Source organism: Panthera onca, chromosome C1, assembly GCF_046562875.1.
Source record: "Panthera onca isolate mPanOnc1 chromosome C1, mPanOnc1 haplotype 2, whole genome shotgun sequence".
Classification (NCBI taxonomy): domain Eukaryota; kingdom Metazoa; phylum Chordata; class Mammalia; order Carnivora; family Felidae; genus Panthera; species Panthera onca.
In genome coordinates this window covers 184244388-184266506 of record NC_138346.1, presented here as the reverse complement: position 1 = coordinate 184266506, position 22119 = coordinate 184244388, and the positions used below count along the sequence as shown (strand labels likewise).

The window sequence follows — 22119 nt, the reverse complement described above, 5'->3', positions numbered from 1 at the left end:
CTCATTATGTGTTAAGAGGGGGTTACTGATGCCTGCCACACATACTTCAGTCTGGTCCGGGATGGGAGGATTACATGAGGAAGTAGTTGGAAAGCACTTGGACAAGTGTGAAGCAGTCTGCTAACCTAAAACACTGCCAATAAGTTTATTTTGCAAGCTTAAAGCCCTCTCGGTTAATCTAGGAGGCTAGGAAAGGTTCTGCCCACCCCCCCACCCCCCCCTTAGTAACATCTAGAAAACAAAGGCACAGAAACTTTTGTTCTTCTAATTGCCTGGAGCTCTTCCAGTAGACTCAGTTGAAGATTCCCAGGATGTAAAATCATTGAAGTGAGCTCTTTAACATTAACAGAGCTGGGGCTGCCTACTTTAGGACACGAGTGAAAAGGGTAACTTCTGGTGTTGGCTAAAGGGCGAGCGGACTCCTTCTTTGGCACAAATAAGGCACGGCCCCTTGGAGGACAGCACCTACTCGAAACCGCACTGACTACAGTATTCGGAATCATTCATTCAGCTCAAGATGTTTGTTGTAGGACGCTCTTCCAGGATTCCTCAGGCCTCAAGAGGAGTTGTATTTCTCGGTGGGCTTAATAAGAGCTTGGGCTCTGGAATTCTACTTGAGCTTGCACCTCTGCTAGCAATTTGCTTGGGTACATTATTCCCCTCAGGCTGTCCCCTCATCTAAGAGAATGACAATCACCAACCAGCTCGGGTCAGCAAGGAGGCTTAAATGAACCGCTGCATGTGAAGTGAGCACCGGCACGTGCTAAAATGATGGAAGCAATCAGGATTATGCTTCTGTGGCTCCTTGCAGTCTGGATCACTCCTTTTGACTTTTCAACTGTCTCATACTGTGGTTTCCAGGGTGTATCTGTTTTCCTTAGAGTCTCTGCAGCTGGCAAAGGCAAGGTTTAGGTCTAACTTGCCCACATCCACTTCCGTGCCCCTTAGCACAGTAAGGTAAGGCAGAGGACAAGTGAGCACAGACTAGCCAGCAAGGGGTTCAGAGGCTGAAAGAGGGGACATTTGGTGAAGGCAGGGGTGCCAACTGGCCAGGACCTAGACGAATGGGTTTGTTTCCCAGAAGCTGGGTAATGGAAGCTCCATCGTTTCCTTATTCCATTTGAAGAAGCACCCGTGTATCTATAAATGGTATGCCGTGGGACTGGATGAAAGGGAAAACTTCAGGCAAATGTCACTTGAGAGGCAATCATATCCAGAGTCTTTTAACCCAATTTTCCCAGTACTCATGCTTTCCCCAAAGATGCCTGAAAGCTACCTTAGCAACTAATTTACCAAATAACTTCCCACAGTAAAACGTTCTTAGACAACTTCCCAGAGGAGGCTTCAGTGATGGCCCCTCTTCTCTAGACATGCGTTTAGTAGAAAGAGACATGTTTGGTTGAATTAGTCTGCAGTCTAAATTCAGTTTCCAAAACTGCTTAAGTGTCTTATCAGAGGCCTTAAATTAGATGTGGTAACAGAGGGGACGGAATTAGATTTTGCCTAAAAAGCCTCAGGTTCAGTTTTTATTGTTCAGACAGAGAGCTTCTTGTTTGGTGTGAAAATTACAGGGTTCCCAGTGATAATGGTATAGTTAATGAGGCTGTCAGTTAATTCACTAGCATTCTCAGTTTTTTCAATAATGTGCAATCTAAATTATACCCACACTCGCTTCTTGGGTGAGACATTGCAGGCTAATGTTAAACGGAGCACACTTGAAGTAGCACTGACAATTCCGTTCCTTAAAAGTTGACTCTAGTGAAGACTTTAAGTGGGTTTTTAGGCTATTTATTAAAATAACTAAAGTCCCAAATGTAGCCTATGGAAACAAAGGGAAACACAGAATCATTATGGCCATTTCTACATCTTGATTTTAACCCCAAATAGCAGCACTGCAGGGAAACAGACACCAACCGGTCCTGGCTCCAGTGGGGAAGAGCACAGAGCAACCAGGCTGCTAACTAACTAAAAACTGTTTTTATCAGATTATTACCTCAGAAGGCCCCAAACGAGCTGGAAAGTATTTAGAGATACAAAGTCCCCTTCTTTCCAGCTTCCATATCAAACTTTGATAGAAGAAAGTGACATCTAAGTTAACCTCAGCAGAAGAGCTTGATCTCTCAAGTGAATGAGGGCTTTTTCCTTTTAGATTTAGAAATACGAATTTTAAACTTAATTTTTAAGAAGGTGGGAGAAAAAAAGAAGCAACCCTAACAACTTGGATGGATCTCAAGGACATTAAGCTGAGTGAAGACTTATTTCATCAAGTTACACACCGTGATGCCACATTTATATTAACATCCTCAAAATGACAACACTGGAGTGATGGAGAATAGACCACTGGTTGTCAAGGATTTGGGCTGGAGGCGGGTATATTTTAAAAGCATAGCACTATGGAGTTTCTTTGCTGTGATGAATCAGTTTTGTATGCTGATTGTGGTGGTGCTGAATCAAATCTATAACAAGTGACACAATTTCATAGAGTTATACACCAAAAAGTAAATAAATGAGTGCGTGTAGAAACCTGTGCAACCCAAAAGGTCTGTGGTTTAGTTACTAATATTGTACCCAATGTCAATTTCTTGGTTTTGATCATTTGCTATGGTTATGTAAGATACTATCATGGGGGGGGGGGGGTGGTCACTGGCTAAAGGGTACACCAGAACTCTCTGCTATTATTTTTATAATTTTGGGGGAGTCTAAAAAGTTTTTTTTTTTTTTAACAAGTGTAGAAAGAAGGATACGTTATAGCAGAGTACAAAGGAAAACAGTAAATCTGAACATTTTTATTAAGTTCTACTAAAAAATATTAAAACACATGAAATACTCAAAGTCTGTAAAACACACTCATACTCAGTAATTTTCTTATTTTGTGATAGCTAGTGCTATAATGTTGAAAATGTTACATAACATCAACCTACCAGACTGCAAGAGTTTTACTTCCACAGAATTCGACAAATATGCATCCTAATTAAGAGAACATATATACTTGTTGTGTAAAAGATCTTCAGGTTATTTTTAAAAATAAAACTTTCCCCTTAAATTCAATAAGGGTGGGTTTAGTTAATTTAGTGAGGGTCATGATAAGTCTATCTCATGTTCTTTTAGGTGATAGTGGGTAGATGCAGAGATACAACATGCTAGGAAAATAGACTTACTTTTCACAAAGAACAGTTCAGATTTAGAGCTGGATACTAACTGTGTACGTAAATTTGTTTAAATGACTGGTCTCGGGATTTTTTTTAAAAAGTCGCAGTGATGCTGAACGGCTCTATTTGAACAGAGAACCTCACCTCCCACCAGTCAGCCATCTCCCAGACCATCAGGTTGCTTGTTCGGCTTTTGGCCATCAGCTGCTGCCAAGAAACAGAGCGGCCCTGAGAATGCTTAGGGATCCCCAAACCACCAAGTGGCTCTGGCTTCCCTAAGTCTCTTTGGGAGACACCCCATCCTCACATCAGGAGGGTGGTGAGTTTAAGGTTCAAAATAGTTTTGGCAACTGTCTGAGCCGCTTTACATCTAAGAAGGTGCCTACTGAATTCATACTGTTCATCTGCTTTAAAGTTTCAGGTTTTAAACTTTCGGGAAGAATTGGAGAGTCCCTTTCATTTTCTTTCTCAGGATGTTGGGTAAACTCTGCTTTTCCAGTTCGGAGGTTCACTGCAGGACTTGGTTTAAAGTTTTTTAATAAGAAAGCTGGGTTTTCATTCAATTGCTGCATTGCTTTTGGCCGCACAACTTCATTTGTAATATTTCTCAGTACTGGCATATCTGTGTGGGTGCTCACGGGTTCACAGTTGTGACAATTAATTATTTCACAGGTGTTCCTAGAGGGCTCTTTCTGACAGTCTAGTTGCTCAGGTGTGGATGTAAGGTTTTGATTCAGTAAATGTTCACTCTTGCCCTCTGTATTGTTTGGAGGCTCCTCTTCATCTTCACTGTTGTCACTGCTTTGAATGAGTCCGTATCTCTTCATATATTTTTTGGTTGCAAATGACATGTTGTTTGGTGAAATTAAACTAAGCCCCACTGTGCTTCTGTCTGTATTAATATGTAGAAGACTAAAAGATGAGTCACAGTTATTTTGGTTTGATCGACTGAGGGATAGTTGTGACAGCTGATTTTCATTTAAATATTTCAGAGCTATAGCATTCGCCTCCATGCTCAAATCCACGCCGTTGGGGCTTAAGCCACTCATACCAACATTAGCAAATGACATGTAGTTTAATCCAGAAATCACTGCTTCGGGGCTGATGCATGCCAACACACTGAAAGACACAATGGAGCAGGCCATCATTTATCTCATTTTGAGTACTAAATGCTGTTATTCTAAATGTGTTCCATTCTAAGAAAGCAACAAAAGGTTTCCAGCTTCAAGATTCACGGTGCTTTTTGATCTGAGTGTGCAAACATCTAAGTCTTAATGATCCAGGTACATTCAAGAGATAAATATGGTACACTAGAAGGTAATCCATGATTCAAAGACTAAAAGTGGAACACAAACTAGTTCTCCTAAATTTATACATCAGTCATGATTTTAAGAACAAATACAATGCCCCCAAATGTAAAAGCCATTCAATTTTGGTAAAAATAAATAAATAAATAAATAATAAATAAATAAAATCAAACAGAGCAAATATCTGATAATGTAACATTTACAAGCTTTGGTGAGTAGCTCAGAATATGAAATTGTCTGTAGTTGAAGAGACTCCATTTGTAATGAGTGAAAAACATCAACCAGTCTCTGGATATGGGCTACTGTATGTATCTCTGTATACACTAATTTTCTTTCATTAGATATAATCCTCAACTTACTTTTGGTTGGTGTCATCTCATTAATATTAACTAACTGACTTGCCTTTTTCCTTTATATCATAAATACAATAATAATAGCTGCTAATTTTTACTGATGCCTGATTATGTGCCAGGCACACTCAGTATCTCATTTAATCCTCACAGAAACCTTTCTCAGAGGTATCTTGCCTTTCAAATATTCCAACCTCATTCTACACTCTATACAACAGTTCACATTTACATCATTTATTGGCAGTCCATATATTTAACTCACATTTCTTTTTTTTCTCTTAACTTTTTAATGTTTGAGAGCGCACAAGCATGAGCGGGTGAGAGGCAGAGAGAGGCAGAGAATCGGAAGCAGTCTGTGCTATCAGTGCAAAGCCTGACGCGGGGCTTGAACTCATGAACTGAGATCATGACCTGAGCTGAAGTTGGTCACTCGACCAACTGAGCCACCCAGGTGCCCCTCCTTTTTTTTTTTTTTAAATGTTTATTTTTGGGAGAGAAAGAGATAACACGAGAGGGAGAGGTGCAGAGGTGGGTGGGGCACAGAGGATCTGAAGTGGGCTCTGCACTGACAGCAGAGAGCCCAATGAGGGGCTTGAACTCACGAACTGTGAGATCATGTCCTGAGCTGACCTGGACGTTCAATGGACTGAGCCACCCAGGCGCCCCTAATTCACATTTCTTATTTATCATCTAGCTCCTTCATGAAAGCCCATGAGGGCAGGTATGTTTAAATCCACCACCTCATGTCAATATCCTTGGTGCCTAAACAGTGTCTGGCACATAGTAGGCACTTACTGAATATTTACTGTATGAATTAAAGAAATAAGTACTATTATCTTTATTTTATAGCTGAAAACACTAAGGAATAGGGATTTTTTTTTTTTTTTACTAATTTGCCTAAGCTGAACAGCTAAGAATTGAAAAGCTGAGCCCAGGTCGCCTTATTCTCTAGGGCTCTACCACCCCTGTGTTTCACTATTATTTTGGTATCAGTTTTTCTGTTCTCTAAAAATTAGAGTCTTTTGTGTACTGTTTGTTGTGGTAAACATTATATTCTACTCAAATACACTGTAATTTTGCATATCACCCGATGAAGAAATTCAGTTGTTTTATATGTGCCAGCCACTGTCTTCATCCCTACCCCCATAAAACCCAAATAGTGAGCAGGTATTTTCATTCTGAGAAGTATCTGAAATTTTGAAGAAGCTATTTTCAACCATTAATATTACTGAAACCAATGATATCATCATCAAACAATGAAACAGTGTGCTCAATAATGTTGGTCTTTAAAACCACCTTATAATTTTCCCTTAATCTTCTTGGTACTTAGGTACTTAATATGATGGAAGAGACACCAATATATCTAGACATTATTCTTTTATGAAATGTTCACAGTGATAATATTTTCTAAATATAAAATCTTTTCTACTTTCTTTGCCTATTTCTTCAAAATTATAAGCAATTTGCATATTAAATCAGAAGACCTGTACATGTTAAAAAATATATATCTCTAGAGATAATATTAATGTAAATAAATTAAAACTTCTAATTCAAAATGCTAAATATTTAGAAAAAGTAGGTCTAATTTGAATTACATCTTCTTTTATTATAGAATAGCTAAAGAATCTATATACATCCATAAACCAGTCACTATCAGTTTAGAAGGTTCTTCAAGTTTCGTTGTGTAACACAGCTAGCTAATTTCAATTAGGGGTTAGGGGAAACAACACTACTTTGAAAACAAAACAGATCAATAAGGCTCAAAACGAATGCATATAAACACTAGGGTAATTAAAGATGAGAAACAACAGGAGGCCACTCACTAATCAAATCCTAACAGCCTTGAGCACAAATATACTATGTTAGCATCTCATTAGATGGACAGTCTCAAAAGGATGATGAGAGTCCATTTATGCTCCTATAGGAGAGTCCCAGGCCAACAACTATTCCAAAATTACAAAAATTATTCCAACTTAAAGATGAAAACTAACTTTGACTTTATTGTTCTGTTTGAATACCAATTAGTAAACTCCTACTTATCCTACACTGGGTTTTCAACTAATAAGTAGAAAGGAAGGAAGCGACTAAAGAGACTGCTTAAGATCTGTTTTGAATTTGAAAGGAATTGGAAATATGCCTGTAGAGGTTGCTGCCAGACCTCAAACCACAATCTCCATCTTCCCTACAATTTCTAGGGGTTGTTTAGCACCTTCTTTCATTGCTCTCCTGCCTTTGGACCCTCCTAATCTCTGCAGTTCTGAACCTGGAAAGCAGAAAGGAAATCTTCCTTCCTTTGTCTCAGTTACTCATCTGGTGGGAGGATCTGCTTCCGAAGTCTGTACATGAAATGAGTTCTCACATAGGTACAATGACAAAGAATAGGTGGTTTATAAACTAGGGGAACAGTGTAGATTGTAAGAATTATAAAGAGTACTTTCCTGGATTACTAAACTACAATTTGTAACACTATTTCCATAGGAAAATGTACCTTAAATTCTAAACGCCTGCCTTATGAACTTTTAAGCATACCAGTTATATTATACTCATAGATGTTAAAAGGTAACAAGGCCACAAATACGGACATTAAGTACCACAGAGGTGCTAAAAATAAAGCATTCACTGTATGCTTCAATGATGACCCAAACAGATGGGATTTCACAAATTCAGCAAATGACTCATGGAAGGCCCACCAAGTGTGATAGAAGCAATGAAGATTCAGAGATATATACTACTCATGATCTTGCTGGAAAACCTATCACAAGAATAGGCTATAGAATAGGCTATATTAGGAACAAGTAGTCTGAGTAAAAACATCAATATTCTGGTGAGGGGCCCAGGAAAGCTTGACAAAGGAGCTGCCATCTGAGTTCAGCCTTGAAGGATAAGAGGATTCTGGCAGGCAGAAAGGTGAAAAAGAATATCCCAGGTGAAAGTAACAGTGAGGAACCTTGCAAATCCCAATGGTGGGTAAGCTGGAAGGCTGGCAGACAGTGGTAGGAGATTATACTAAAAAAAATAAGTTTGGGGCACCTGGGTGGCTCAGTCGGTTAAGCGTCCTTCGGTTTAGGTCATGATCTCATGGTTCAGGAGTTCGAGCCCCAAGTCAGGCTCTATACTGACAGCTGGGAACCTGGAGCCTGCTTCAGATTCTGTGTCTCCCTCTCTCTCTGCCCCTCCCCTACTTGTGCTCTCTGTCTCTCAAAAATAAACATTAAACAACAACAAAGTTGTTAAAAAACAGAACAGCTTAAGACAAAAAACAATATGAATTAATTAATTAGGCTTTAGCTTCTTTCAGCCTAAGATTAATGACAAACAAAATCTCACTTCTTTGTGTTGGAGAAACAGTTTCAGTGTGGTTTCATGTTTAATCATAATAATATGCAGAAGCCATTAATAATCAATAAAATATAAATTAAATAGTTTAGGGGCGCCTGGGTGGCTCAGTTGGTTAAGCGTCCGACTTCGACTCAGGTCACGATCTCACGGTTCGTGAGTTCGAGCCCCACGTTGGGCTCTGGGCTGATGGCTCGGAGCCTGGAGCCTGCTTCCAATTCTGTGTCTCCCTCTCTCTCTGCCCTTCCCCCGTTCATGGTCTGTCTCTCTCTGTCTCAAAAATAAATAAACGTTAAAAAAAAAAAAAAGAATAGTTTAATATATTTTTGGTCTAAATTAGCACACATGTTCAAAAGGACAATTTTAATATAGTGTAATTATAATACAGTATGAAAATACTGCTAATGTTAGGTACCTCTCCTATGTGTTTCTACAACATACTATATATATCCTTCCTTTTCATAGGCGGTAACAGAATATATCATAGTTGACTATGTGTCTTTTCCACTGCACAATGGGCTCTGTGAGGGCAAAGATGTCTTCAACAGGTTATCTTGTATACCATGATGTCTCTCAGAGCTGGCTCAAAATAGAAGCTCAATACGTATTTATTGAAGTAAAATGAATGAAAGTATTGGCGAAATAATACATATAGCTGGTAAGACTATAAAACCTTCTCTTTCAGAAAGCAATGTCACAACAGCTTTAAAATTTTCCTACCCTTTTGACTTAGTCTTTCCATTTCTGAGACTGTAAGGCAATAATCCTAAACTAAAAAAAAAAAAATGCAATCTTTGCAACAAGATGTTCATTACAGCAACATTTCAAAAGGGGCACCTGGGTGGCTCAGTCGGTTAAGCGCCTGACTTTGACTCAGGTCATGATCTCACCGTTTGTGAGTTTGAGCCCTGCACTGGGCTCTCAGGCTCTCTGCTGAGCAGGAGCTCACTTAGGATCCTCTGTCTTCCTTTCTCTGCCCCTCCCTGAGCTCTCTCTCCCTCTCTCTCTCAAAAAATAAATAAACATTAAAAAATTAAGTAGTAAGAAATTGGGGCGCCTGACTGGCTAGCTGGAAGAGCTTGTGACTTTTCATCTCAGGGTTGTAAATTCAAGCCTCACGTCAGGTGTCAAGGTTACTTAAAAATCTTTTTTTCGCCTAATGTCTGATTATTTTTCAGAGAGACAGCGCAAGCAGGGGAGAGGTATAGACAGGGGAAGATAGAAGATCCGAAGTGGGCTCTGCGCTGACAGCGAAGAGCCCGATGTGGGGCTCAAACCCATGAACCACGAGATCATGACCTGAGCCAAAGTTGGACACTCAACCGACTCAGCCACCCAGGCACCCCCCAAATAAAAATCTTTTTTTTTTTAATTAAAATTAAAAAAAATAAATAAATTGAAGCCAACTTGACAAGTTCTTTTCTGTTCTGACAAAAGGGAAGGGTTAGGTAAACAAATGCTATATATCCCACTTAATAGATTAGGATATATCCCCATTACAGATGATGGTTGGTAAGAGTTACAACAATTTGGAAAACATGCTTATTTCCCAGTGTAAAGCCAAAAAGAATTTGGTTTTTTTTTTTGGTAGACACAACACGGTCAAAACACAAAGTAGCAAACTATACACCACCATCAGACCTCACCAAAAAATTAAATAAGCAAGAGAGCAAAACAGTAATAAAACAAAACAAAAAACAAACTATGGACTTTGGAATTAGAGAGAGTAGGTCTAAAATCACAGGTATGGGGCCTTGATCAAATTGGTACTTAATTTCCTTATCTATAAAACAGGAATAATAATAGTGTCTACTATATAGATTACTAAGGGTTAAATGAAAAATACTGCATAAAAATTCAGCACAATTCCTCACACACTATGAACGCTCAATAAATGGTTGCTGTTGAAAATTATTTTAGAGGGGGGAAAAATTAGAGTGGTACCTCAGTCAGTTGAGCGTCCAACTTCGGCTCAGGTCATGATGTCACAGTTCATGAGTTCAAGCCCTGCATCGGGCTCTGTCCTGACAGCATGGAGCCCACTTCAGATTCTATCTCCCTCTCTCTCTGCCCCTCCCCAGCTTACACTCTCTCTCTCTCTCTCAAAAATAAGTAACATTTTTAAAAAATTAAAAAAAAAAGAAATTCTCCAGAATTAAAAAATTATTTTAGAAAAAGAAAAGGAAATACAAAAGCAAAGTTTTAATAATAAATGAGTTTGATTGGGATGAATATGGTTTTTCTACATTTTACAAAATAAGTTTATATTACTTTGACAATGAAAACAAATATCAAGTTCTATTTCCAAAGTTCTACAATATTTTATACAACTTATACCATATAATAAAATCTAAAAGATTTTTTTCATATAAAGATATAACTATGTTACTTACCCCTCTATGGAAATACCTAATTTAACATATTGCTTTGAACCGAAAAACAATTTTTTTCATATTGGCTTTCACTTCCTTGGAAAATTATCTTATATGAAATTAAAATCCTATCTATGAACGTATATCTATGAGTTTTTCAACTGCTAATCAAATTTTTTAAATGGGCATAGCCCACAATATTAAAATTCATAAAGAAAAATGTTAAAATTGTATATATAGTAAAATTGCAACTGTTCCTTTTTTTAATTTAATTTTTATTTATTTTTGTTAACGTTGGAATCATACTGAAAATGCTTTATTTATTTATTTATTTATTTATTTTTCAATACATGAAATTTATTGTCAAATTGGTTTCCATACAACACCCAGTGCTCATCCCGAAAGGTGCCCTCCTCAATACCCATCACCCACCTTCCCCTCCCTCCCAGCCCCCTAATTTTTATTTTTTGAGAAAGAGAGTGAGTGAGTGCAAGTAGGGGAGGAACAGAAGGAGAGGGAGGGAGAGAATCTAAAGCAGGCTCCATGCTCAGCATGGAGCCCAATACGGGGCTTGACCTTCCGAACCCTGGGATCATGACCTGAGCTGAAATCAAGAGTCAGACACTCAACCAGATGGGCCACCCAGGTGCCCCTGCAACTGTTTCTTAAAAAACTGATTTTCTTTGGATGTTATTAGTTCAAATGACATTCTCTTCATTTCCTAAAATGCCAACCCTGAGCACATATAATTTTCATAGTAGAGATTTACAATGTAAATTGTTATGTAAATAAAGAACAGAACAATCTTGATAAAACAATGACTACCCCACAATGGTAAATCAAAAGGCTCTACTTTCCATTTCATTCTAAGCATCTAAAAAACAAATCAAGTTTCATTATATGCTGAAAATTTATTAATTCCACTGTTTTACTGTAAAGACATTAAAACTGGGTAACTACTACAAAGAAATAATTACCTAAAAACTACTCCCCAAAGGCACCACACCAAAACACAGTGTTCCACAGATGGCAGGATAATTTGTATATTCCAACAGACGTTATACAGCCTCTGTCTTACAGTATTGAGATAAAACCTTCAAAAATGCTAGCCTTACTCTCTTATACTGTTGGTAGGAACATAAACTGGTACACTCATTTGGTGGGCAATGGCAACAACTACCAAAACTTTAAATGCATATATCCTCTGATCCTGCCTACTTCTAAGAGTTGATCCTACAAAGATATTTGTATCAGCTCCTGTAGAAAGATGTTTACTTAGCATTGTTTGAGATAAGAAATAAGAGATTCAGTCTAAGTCCATTAACAGAGGTCAGGTTCACTATATTCTGTGTACAACAGAGTATTATGCAGCTGTTTAAATGCATGAGAAAGAACTACATATACCTATAAAGAAAAGTATCTAAGACATAATGTTAAGCAAACAAAACAAAAACAGATTGCAACACTCTTCACACACATATACACCTGAATATGCACAACATTTTTACAGAACACAAAAGAAACAGTTAAGAGGAGTCAAACTGAGGAATTTGGGGAGTGGGAGCTTTTGCATTTTATCTGATATTCTTTGTATTATTTAATCTTTTCTCTTTTTTATTTAATATTTTCTTAAAACATGAGACCATGCTACTTTTGCAACTATGAAACAAAAATAATTAACAGAAAACAGGCTAACCTTAATAATATAATTTTCAGATTTTATCCTTTTAAAAATAAGTATGTGATAAAGATCATCTTTGATGAAGAAGAATCTGAACAGAAAAACATGGCCAATTGTAATAGGTAAGCAATAAGTAAAGTTTGTATGACTAGACTGTTGAAAACCCATTTCTAGGGAAAGGAATGTTTTTGCCTTTTAGTCGACACAACTGCATAACCGAACGTCCAATAGGTGGTGCAGACCGTAGCACCTCCAGGAAGGCCTTCTAGACACCAACAATGAGTAAAGTCCATTTCTTTCTCCAAGCCTTCCAGAGCATTTTGTTGGCATCTTCCCCCAGGAGAGATTTATGTATATAAAACCTACTCTCCTACTAAAATGAAGACCCTAAAGGGTAGAGATGATCTCTTAGTCATCACACACATAGTAGGCCCTGAATTCATGATGCATCAATTGAATGGAGTGGCGAGCTTATACTTTTTCTCATGAGACCGCTGCAATACATCTACAATTTTTTTTGATCTTTTAAAACAAATTTTAAAGTTACCTGGCATGATCCACTTTATGTGCATTTTTATTCACTTTAGTGGGAGAATCAATTTTTACTCCAAGGTTTCTTAGTTGTTTAAGGGTTGCATTAAGAACACAATCTTTGTCTGCTGGCCCTGAATCACGTTTTTTTTTCTTTGTATGGTAAACATTTTGTGTTCTGGTACATTCATGGCTGATAATTACTGCTTTGGTGGACGGCTGCTCAGCTTCTTTGGAGGAGCTATTCAGTAGGTGGTTCACTTGACTCTGATGAAAAAAAATGTATTTGAAAAATCACTATTAACAATCTTAGGAAACAAAAGTGTAAATAGCAGCATAAGCAAGGCCAGGGAAAAGCGAAATAATATCTTGCCAAATTCTATAAAGAAGCAAATATATTTGGAAATTTTTTATACTATAGGGTTTTTATAAAGGCAGCCCATCTTAACAAATGATTTCATCAGGCTCTGAGGAAATTTAGAACGTCTGTTCAGAACTTGTTCATTTTAAAACCAAATTTAAAATCATTTCAGTAATATTTCAAGTGTTTTCAAGGGTTTATAGTAGCTATAAATTAAAGTTCTAAATCATGCTTTCGTTTGAAAAATGGTAATGTTTCGGGCACCTGGATGGTTCAGCTGGTTAAACATCTGATTTTGGCTCAGGTCATGATCTCACGGTTTGTGAGTTCAAGTCCTGCATTGGGTGAGCTCAAGCCCCACTTCGGGTGAACACGAGCCCCACTTCGGGTGAGCCCTGCTTCTCTCTCCCCCCCACTCTCTATGCCCCTCGCTCACTTGTGCACACACAGTCTCTCTCTCTCAAGAAAGGAAAATGGTAATGTTTCAGAGTTATAAATTAGATCTTTATGTTCAGAATCTGACTCTTCTCCTTTCTCCCTTTGAATGAGAATGACCTGTGATACTATCTCTGCCTTCCTGGCATTAGAGTACATTTCATTCACTGAGCCACAGCTGCTAGCACCAGTATAGGACCCCACAAGCAAATAACAATTATGTGTTCATTGATGGGTACTTAGGGCCCTATGAAGCATGGAGACATCCAGTGTTCCAAAGTCTACAGTTTGGATGGAAGTGACAGCCAGGGTCATTCAACCTTCAAGTCTCAGTTTATATTCCAACTTTTCCAAGACGACTAGGTGACTATTTCCTCCAACCAGAATTATCCCTTTTTAGTCCATGCTGCCTTTGTTTATAGCACTTCTCAGCCTGTCCTATAATTGCTTGCTACTAGTATCCATGTGCTATTTCCCCTAGATTCTCACGAGCAGAGACTACCATATTCATCTTTATATTATTCCCTTTACTTAGTTTATTTCTTAGACTAAGCTAAATAGTCTATAAAAATCTGCTTACCTGAACTCAGTAAATATTATCATAAATATTCTCCTACTTTTCAACTTTCAAACTTCCCGCAAATTGTTGCTTGTTTTTTCTGGTACTAGCTTAGTTTGAATTTGGCATAATATCAACACTTCTGTTTTAAAATCAGGTTCCACCCCCCCCCCCCCACCTATCTAAGTATCTGATGACTGGCATGCTTATACTAAATTACTGAATTTAGGTTATCATAATCATGAAAAGCTAAAGGAAATAAATTATGTATCATTAATTTGGGGAAATCTTTTATATCAAAGTCCCAATCAGTTTAAAGACAGGAGAGGCTTAACTAGTCTACTTTAAACTAAATAATCATCTCAGAAAAAATGAAATGCATTACATTTCTTACCAATAAATCCTGGTATATTTTCTGCCTATCTGATGGTTGAGGAGGCAAGGGTTGTATCGCTTGATCAGTTTTGGGTTCGCCTGATGTTACAGGGTTGTTACTAGCACCCTCTGTTGGTCCACTCTGTAAGCACATGCTTATACTCTCTGCTGGCACAGAATTTGCAAGGAACACGGGCACATCAGGTTCTTTTCTCACACCTGGAGAAGAGCTGCTTGGAAGGATATATAAATAATGTAAGTGTTAGTTATCAAGACACCTTTAACATATATTTGAAGTGCAGTAACTTTGAAAGAAAGGGATAAGACTCAAGCAGCATTCTGGCTTGTATTTTCAGATCTCATCTTGATAAGGCTGTATATAAGCCAGATCATGACACCTTTTTAAGTCATGTTATTTATATTTAGACAATTTTTTTTTTTAATTTTTTTTTTCAACGTTTTTTATTTATTTTTGGGACAGAGAGAGACAGAGCATGAACGGGGGAGGGGCAGAGAGAGAGGGAGACACAGAATTGGAAACAGGCTCCAGGCTCCGAGCCATCAGCCCAGAGCCTGACGCGGGGCTCGAACTCACAGACCGCGAGATCGTGACCTGGCTGAAGTCGGACGCTTAACCAACTGCGCCACCCAGGCTCCCCTAGACAATTTTTTTTTAAAAGGCAAACAACCTGCTGATTTCTCCTGAACTTGATACAAAGGAAATTTTCAGAGTATCTAAAAATTATAAATGTATCATTTCTTCACTTCAAGTTTTAAAATATAGTTAAGGGGTGCCTGGGTGACTCAATAGGTCAAGAGTCTGACTTTGGCTCAGGTCATGATCTCATGGTTTGTGAGTCTGAGCCCTGCGTCAGGCTCTGTGCTGACAGCTAGAAGCCTGGAGTCTGCTTCAGATCCTGTGTCTCCCTCTCTCTGCCCATCCCCTGTTCGTGCTGTCTCTCAAAAATAAAACAAACGTTAAAAAAAGAATTAAAATATAGTTAAGTTCCTGGCAAATGGAGAGTTCATAAGCTGCCATTTATAATCACATTATATATTTGGTAGTACTTCTTTTCTTCTTTATGCTGTTCTATATTTTTCAAATTTTCTACAATAAGCATTTATTACTTTCAAACTTAGCATATAAACACATATCTTTACATTTATTATGGAACACAATATTAAAAAAACATTTCTTGTAAGAACAATAATCTGTGGCTAAAGTAGAGAAATAATAAAATATCAGCTAGCAGAAAGCTTACTGTAGGCCAGGCACTGTTTCAAGTGCATTATCTTGTAAAATACTTACCATATACCAAAAACACATATAAGATAGTTACTACATATTATGCCCATTTGAAAGATGAGGAAATTAAGGCAGAGAGGTTAGATACTGCCCAAAGTTATACCAAATATGAAGAAAATAAAACTCATACATAGTTTAATGCCTAGAGATAACCACATTTTAGAGTACTTCCATTTATATATATATATATTTTTACAAGTAGTATTTTCTCTGAAAAACTGTACCATACCAAAGGTAGTTTGGAGGCAGCTTGTTAAAACCTAACATTAGGGGCGCCTGGGTGGCTCAGTCAGCTAAGCGTCCAACTTTGGCTTGGGTCATGATCTCGCAGTCTATGAGGTGGAGCCCCTCATCGGGCTCTGTGCTGACAGCTCAGAGCCTGGATCCCACTTTGGATTCTGTGTTTCCCTCTCTCTCTGCCCCTCCCCTGATATTGCTCACACGCTCCCAATCTCTCTCTCTCACAAAAATAAACATTAAAAAAAAAATTAAAACTTAACAAAATATCACAAGTATCTTTTCATTTCACTAAATATTCTTGAAAACAAGCTTTGTTACACAGTATTTTATTTTAGAGGTATAGTATAATTCTTCTAACCATAAGTCTTCTTTAAAACTCAGCTTATTTCCAATTTTCCCCATATTACTTAATTTTAACTTGATATGAAGTGCCTAGTACTCGTTTGGTACTTGATAAGCTCAGTAAATATTAGCTGAAATGAATATTTGTAAAATACCAGTTAAGTCATAATTCTAAGGAAAAAAATCCATAAATTTGACTACATGAAATAAAAATTTTTACATGGCAAAAAACATCAAACAAAATCAAAAGACAACTGACAAACTGGAAGAAAACATGCACAACATATACTACAAAGAGCACAACATATACTACAAAGAGCTAACATCACTAATGTAGAAGAACACTTAAAAAGTAAAGGGTGAAGGACCTGAGATTCTAGCAGAAATATGTGAGAGACGTAAACTTACAATTCACAAAGTTATCAAAATAAATCTTGACATGAAGAAGTGATCCAACTCATTCATAATTTTTAAAATGAAAATTAAAACTCCACCAATATACCATTTATCACCTATCAGACTGGCAAAAAGTTTGTTTTAAATATGCCAACATTTTGTTGGCACAGCTCTGGGAAAATAGGTAGTCTCATACACTGCTGTTGAGACCACAAACTGGTACAATTTTCTGCAGGGAAACATGGTAATATTTAACAAAATTACATATGCACTTAACTGTGGATGCAGAAATCCCACTTCTAAAACAATTCAAAAATGCACATACCACGAGGTAATCACTATAGCAATACTTATAACTAAAAATTACTGGAAACAGTCAAAATGTTCATAAGTAGATGTTTATTAAACTATGGTACATCCACATAGTGGAGTACTATATAGTTATATAAAAAAAGAAGATCACTAGGACTGATTTGTAGTAATTTCCAGTATATACTGTTAAGAGGAAAAAAAGCTCAAAAAATACCTATGGTATGCTACTTTTCTACACTTCACATAAAAAAGAAGTATAATAAGAAAATAAAGACACAGGGAAGCCTTGGGTGGCTTAGCTGGTTAAGCATCTGACTCTTGGTTTTGGCTCAGGTCATGAGATCAAGTCCCATATTGGGCTCTGCACTGAGCATGGAGCCTGCCTGCATAAAATTCTCTCTCTCCCTCTCCCTCTGTCCCTCCCCTGCTCACACACACGCTCTCTCTCTTTGAAAAAAGTAAAAAGAGAAAAAGAAAACATAGATATATATGCTCGTTTGTGCAAAAGAAATACAGGAAACCTGGGTGGCTCAGACGGTTGGTTGAGTGTCTGACTTAGGCTCAGGTCATGACCTCACAATTTGTGAGTTCGAGGCCCACGTCAGGCTCTGTGCTGACAGCTCAGAGCCTAGAGCCTGCTTCAGATTCTGTGTCTCCCCCACTCTCTCTCTGCCCCTCCCCTGCTTGCTCTCTGTCTCTTTATGTCTCTCAAAAATAAATAAACGTTTAAAAACCACAAATAAAATCAACCAGAATACGGAGGGACCCCCAAGTGGAACAAACAGTAACGAATCAACCTAATGATATTACAAACAAATAACCACATAAGGAAGTGTGGAAGAAAATAACCTACCTAAATAGCTATGGAAAGAGGTATTTCATTGGATACTGTACGGTTAAAGGTAAAAAGAATTATAAAGAAATATACTCTAGTAAATCCATTTCAGAATTCTTAAGCAATTCCAAAACTACTTTATGTGTACACTAGAACTAAACAAATAAGTATAGTGTACATGAAAGCCAGGTTTCTCACTGTTAGGAAAAGAAGGTATAAATAAGAAAAAGGGATGTGTTGGACTGGAATCAGAGGATTGGTATGAAGTCAAGGATTTTCAAATATAGATAGATACATATAGAAATAAATATGGGGGGGGGGGGTATCCTAGATAGGAGGGCCTAGAAGCACAGATACAAAGTAGCAATGAGTACACCTAGTGCCCAGATCTTGACTTCTAAATATGTTCTCTGGTACTACTGCTCCTGGTTTCTGTGTTTGAATCCAGGGTTGGGGCAGGGAAAATACAAGGTGGGCCTGGAACATCCTGTGGTGCCAAAAAATAAGAACACACGTGAAAGAGGATGGGGGCTTTTCCAGAGGTAACAGAAGCCAATCTAAAAGAATTTCCAAAGACCAGGGCGCCTGGGTGTCTCAGTCGGTTGAGCATCTGACTCTTGATTTCAGTTCAGGTCATGATTTCCCACGGTTTGTTGAGATCAAGCCCCATATCAGGCTCTGTGCTATAGCACAGAGCCTGCTTGGGATTCCCTCTCCCTCTCTCTCTGCCCCTTCCCTGCTTGTGCCATGCATGCTCACTCTCCCTCTCAAAATTAATAAAATAAACACTTTAAAAAAACATCTAAAAGAGTTTCCAAAAACCTAAACTGGAACAATTTGAGCAAATAAAAATAAATAATAATACTTTGAATTATAACTCTTAGAATAAAAGTAATGCCCAGGAGTACACACTGACACAAACAAATGAATAAACACATAAGAAGAAAAGGAAAACAGCTTTTCCTTACAGAAGAAATCCAATTTACAAATGTAGAAGGAATGGGGCGCCTGGGTGGCTCGTTTGGTTGGGCTTCCAACTTTGGCTCAGGTCATGATCTCAAGGTCCTTGAGTTCAAGCCCCGCCTCGGGCTCTGTGCTGACAGCCCGGAGCCCGGAGCCCGGAGCCCGCTTTGGATTCTGTGTCTCCCTCTCTCTCTGCCCCTCCCCCGCTCGCACTCTGCCTCTCTCTGTCAAAAATGAATAAACGTTAAAAAACATTTTTTTTTTAAATTTTTTTTTTCAACGTTTTTTATTTTTTTATTTTTGGGACAGAGAGAGACAGAGCATGAACGGGGGACGGGCAGAGAGAGAGGGAGACACAGAATCGGAAACAGGCTCCAGGCTCCGAGCCATCAGCCCAGAGCCCGACGCGGGGCTCGAACTCACGGACCGCGAGATCGTGACCTGGCTGAAGTCGGACGCTTAACCGACTGCGCCACCCAGGCGCCCCAACGTTAAAAAACATTTAAAAAAAATGTAGATGGAATGAGGAAAATACAAAATCATCAGTAATTAATATTGGTGTATTAATTACACCTCTGTCTCTGTCTCAAAAATAAATAAATGTTAAAAAAAAAATTAAAAAAAAAAGATACAATTCTACATTTGGTTTGTTTTTCTCAAATATAATTTGATTAAGAAGTCTGAGATCCTAAAGAAGGAATAATACAATAAAAATACAAGGCACAAATTTTTTTTTTTTAATATTAGAGATTATTTTTTTTATAGGTTTTTTTTTTTGTTTTTTTTAACGTTTATTTACTTTTGAGACAGAGAGACAGAGCATGAACAGGGGAGGGTCAGAGAGAGGGAGACACAGAATCTGAAACAGGCTCCAGGCTCTGAGCTGTCAGCACAGAGCCCGACGCGGGGCTCGAACTCACAGACCGTGAGATCATGACCTGAGCCAAAGTCGGCCGCTTAACCGACTGAGCCACCCAGGTGCCCCACAAGGCACAAATATTTTAACAAATAATAAAATTTACAAATAGAGATTATTATAATCACCATTTGGCTTCTCAGACACAAAGACACACTGTTCTTAAAACCAGAAAGGAGCTCTCCAAGTCACCCACTCCATCCCTTCCTCAAGATAAAAGTACATTTAAACCAGTAAAGACACCAGTGAATTTATCCTAGACTTAAAAGAACTTCGGTGTAATTATGTTGTATAATTTCCTTTAGTATTCAAATCTGGTGTAATTAATTAATTAAATACCGAGAATTAAATCTTAAAAAAAAAAATTTTTTTTAGTATAGTTGACACACAATGTTATATTAGTCTCATGTATTATTAGTTTCAGTATATTAGTTTCAGGTAAATCTTATACACAGAAAAAAAGCACATGTTTAAAAACCTTAAGTGGGAGAACTATTTGCAAATTATGCATCTGATGAGGGGTTCATATCTAAAATACATAAAGAACTCTAACTCAACAACAAAAAATCAACCGAATTAAAATGGGCAAAGGGCATTTCTCCTCAAAGATGATATAAAATGGCCCACAGGTATATGAAGAGATGCTCAACATCAGTAATCATGAGAGAAAAGTGCAAGTCAAAAACAATAAGATATTACCTCACACCCATTAAGACTACCACTATCAAAAAACTCCAGAAAATAACAAGTGCAAGTGTTGGCCAACAAAACCCTTCGCACTGTTGACAGGTCTGTAAAATGGTTGCATCCACAATGAAAAACAGTATGGAGGTTCCTCAAAAAATTAAAAGTACAACTACCTTGTGATCCGACAATCTCACTTTTGGGAATATATCCAGGTGGATCGAAAACAGGGTCTCAAAGAGATGTTTGTATACCTATGTTCACAACAGCATTATTCACAATAGCCAAAAGGTAGAAGTAACCCAAATGTTCATCGATGTGTGAATGGATAAACACAATGTGGTATATACATACAATGGAATATCACTCAGTTTTAGAAAGAAGGAAATCCTGTCACATGCTACAACATAAGTGAAACTTGAGGACATTATGCGAAGTCAAATAAGGCACTCATAAAAAGACAGATGCTGTATGATTCCACCTATACAAGGAATCTAAAGTAGTCAAATTCAGAGAAATAGAAAGTAGAATGATGATGACTACCAGGGGCTGAGGCGGGAGGAGAAAGGGGAGTTGTTCTTTAACGGATATAGAGTTTTGGCTTTACAAGACGAAAAAGGTCTGGAGATCTGTCTTACAACAATGTAAACATACGTAATACTACCCAAGTGTACCTTTAAACATTAAGATGGTAAATTTTATGTAAACGTATTTTTTAGCAAAACAACAAATACCTTAAATGATTTCTTAAAACAAATACAATTTCTTATTCTGCCAGTCAAAGCTCTCCAAAATTTGGTAGCCAATTTGGCTTTTCAGCCAATTTCTCACAATGTCCCCTGTTTTACTTCTAAACAAAATGGATAACTAATAATACTCTAAATTCAGCCCATACATTTTAAGTCCCCAGCGCAGTAGTTCTCAATCTTGGCAACACAGCAATATTACTTGTATTAAGTAATAAATAAGTAAGTTTTTAAAAACACAACTGTTTGGCCCGCACCCTTCAGAGACGCTGAACTGGTGAAGGGCCCAGATATCTATCTGTACTTTCAAATGCCACGGCCTCAAGAATTATCGCTTGAATGCATCTATGTTGGCACACTCTTGTCAAACCCTTATGTGCTCTTGAAGGGTCATCTTAAAAGTCTGCTTCCTCTAAAACCCTAACTGGATATGTTCTCTTGCTTCTTTTAGCCACCATTAGCACTTCCTTTTATCTTTTATGTCACATATATTCTCATTTATGATACAGTCATCTGTGTGTTCATCATACTTTGGGCAAATTTTTTAATCCGGGCCTCGGTTTCCTCATCCATGAAAAGGGAAAAATGATATCCACTTCCCTGGTTTGAAAAAAATGACACAGGATTAAAGGAGATACAAAGTGCCTAGCACAGTACCAGACAATCATAGTGGGTGAATCATAAGTGTTAGTTCTCTTTATCTCTTGTTGCTTTCCCCTTATTCCCCAAACATCAGATTGAACCTTTTTCTTCAACCATGTTAACTAATTTCACTTTAGTGAAAACACCAAACCTCTTAAATGTAGAAGCAGAAATCTAGTCTTTATAGAGATTTTATGGCTTTTTGAGAAATTACTTGTTCTGAGCAGGATTTTTATCATCCAAACAGTTGCAAAGCACTTTATTTTTATGGAGAGTCCATG

At 37.8% G+C, this 22119-nt stretch overlaps 1 protein-coding gene across 7 annotated transcripts in view; it reads right to left on the bottom strand.

Moving 5' to 3' along the window:
* Positions 1 to 2766: 2766 nt before the first annotated feature.
* The window catches only part of STIL (STIL centriolar assembly protein), a 63853-nt gene continuing 44500 nt past the window's right edge, over positions 2767 to 22119 (bottom strand). For 6 of the 7 annotated variants that reach the window (XM_078451931.2, XM_078451933.2, XM_078451932.2 and 3 more), the window contains 3 exons: positions 14476 to 14689; positions 12743 to 12993; positions 2767 to 4268 (listed from right to left, as the gene is read on the bottom strand). In XM_078451931.2, the coding sequence (XP_078308057.2) occupies positions 3482 to 4268; positions 12743 to 12993; positions 14476 to 14689 (1252 nt within the window). In that variant the 3' untranslated portion in view covers positions 2767 to 3481. The remainder of the gene's footprint in view (positions 4269 to 12742; positions 12994 to 14475; positions 14690 to 22119) is intronic. The other variant, XM_078451935.2, reaches the window with a different exon arrangement.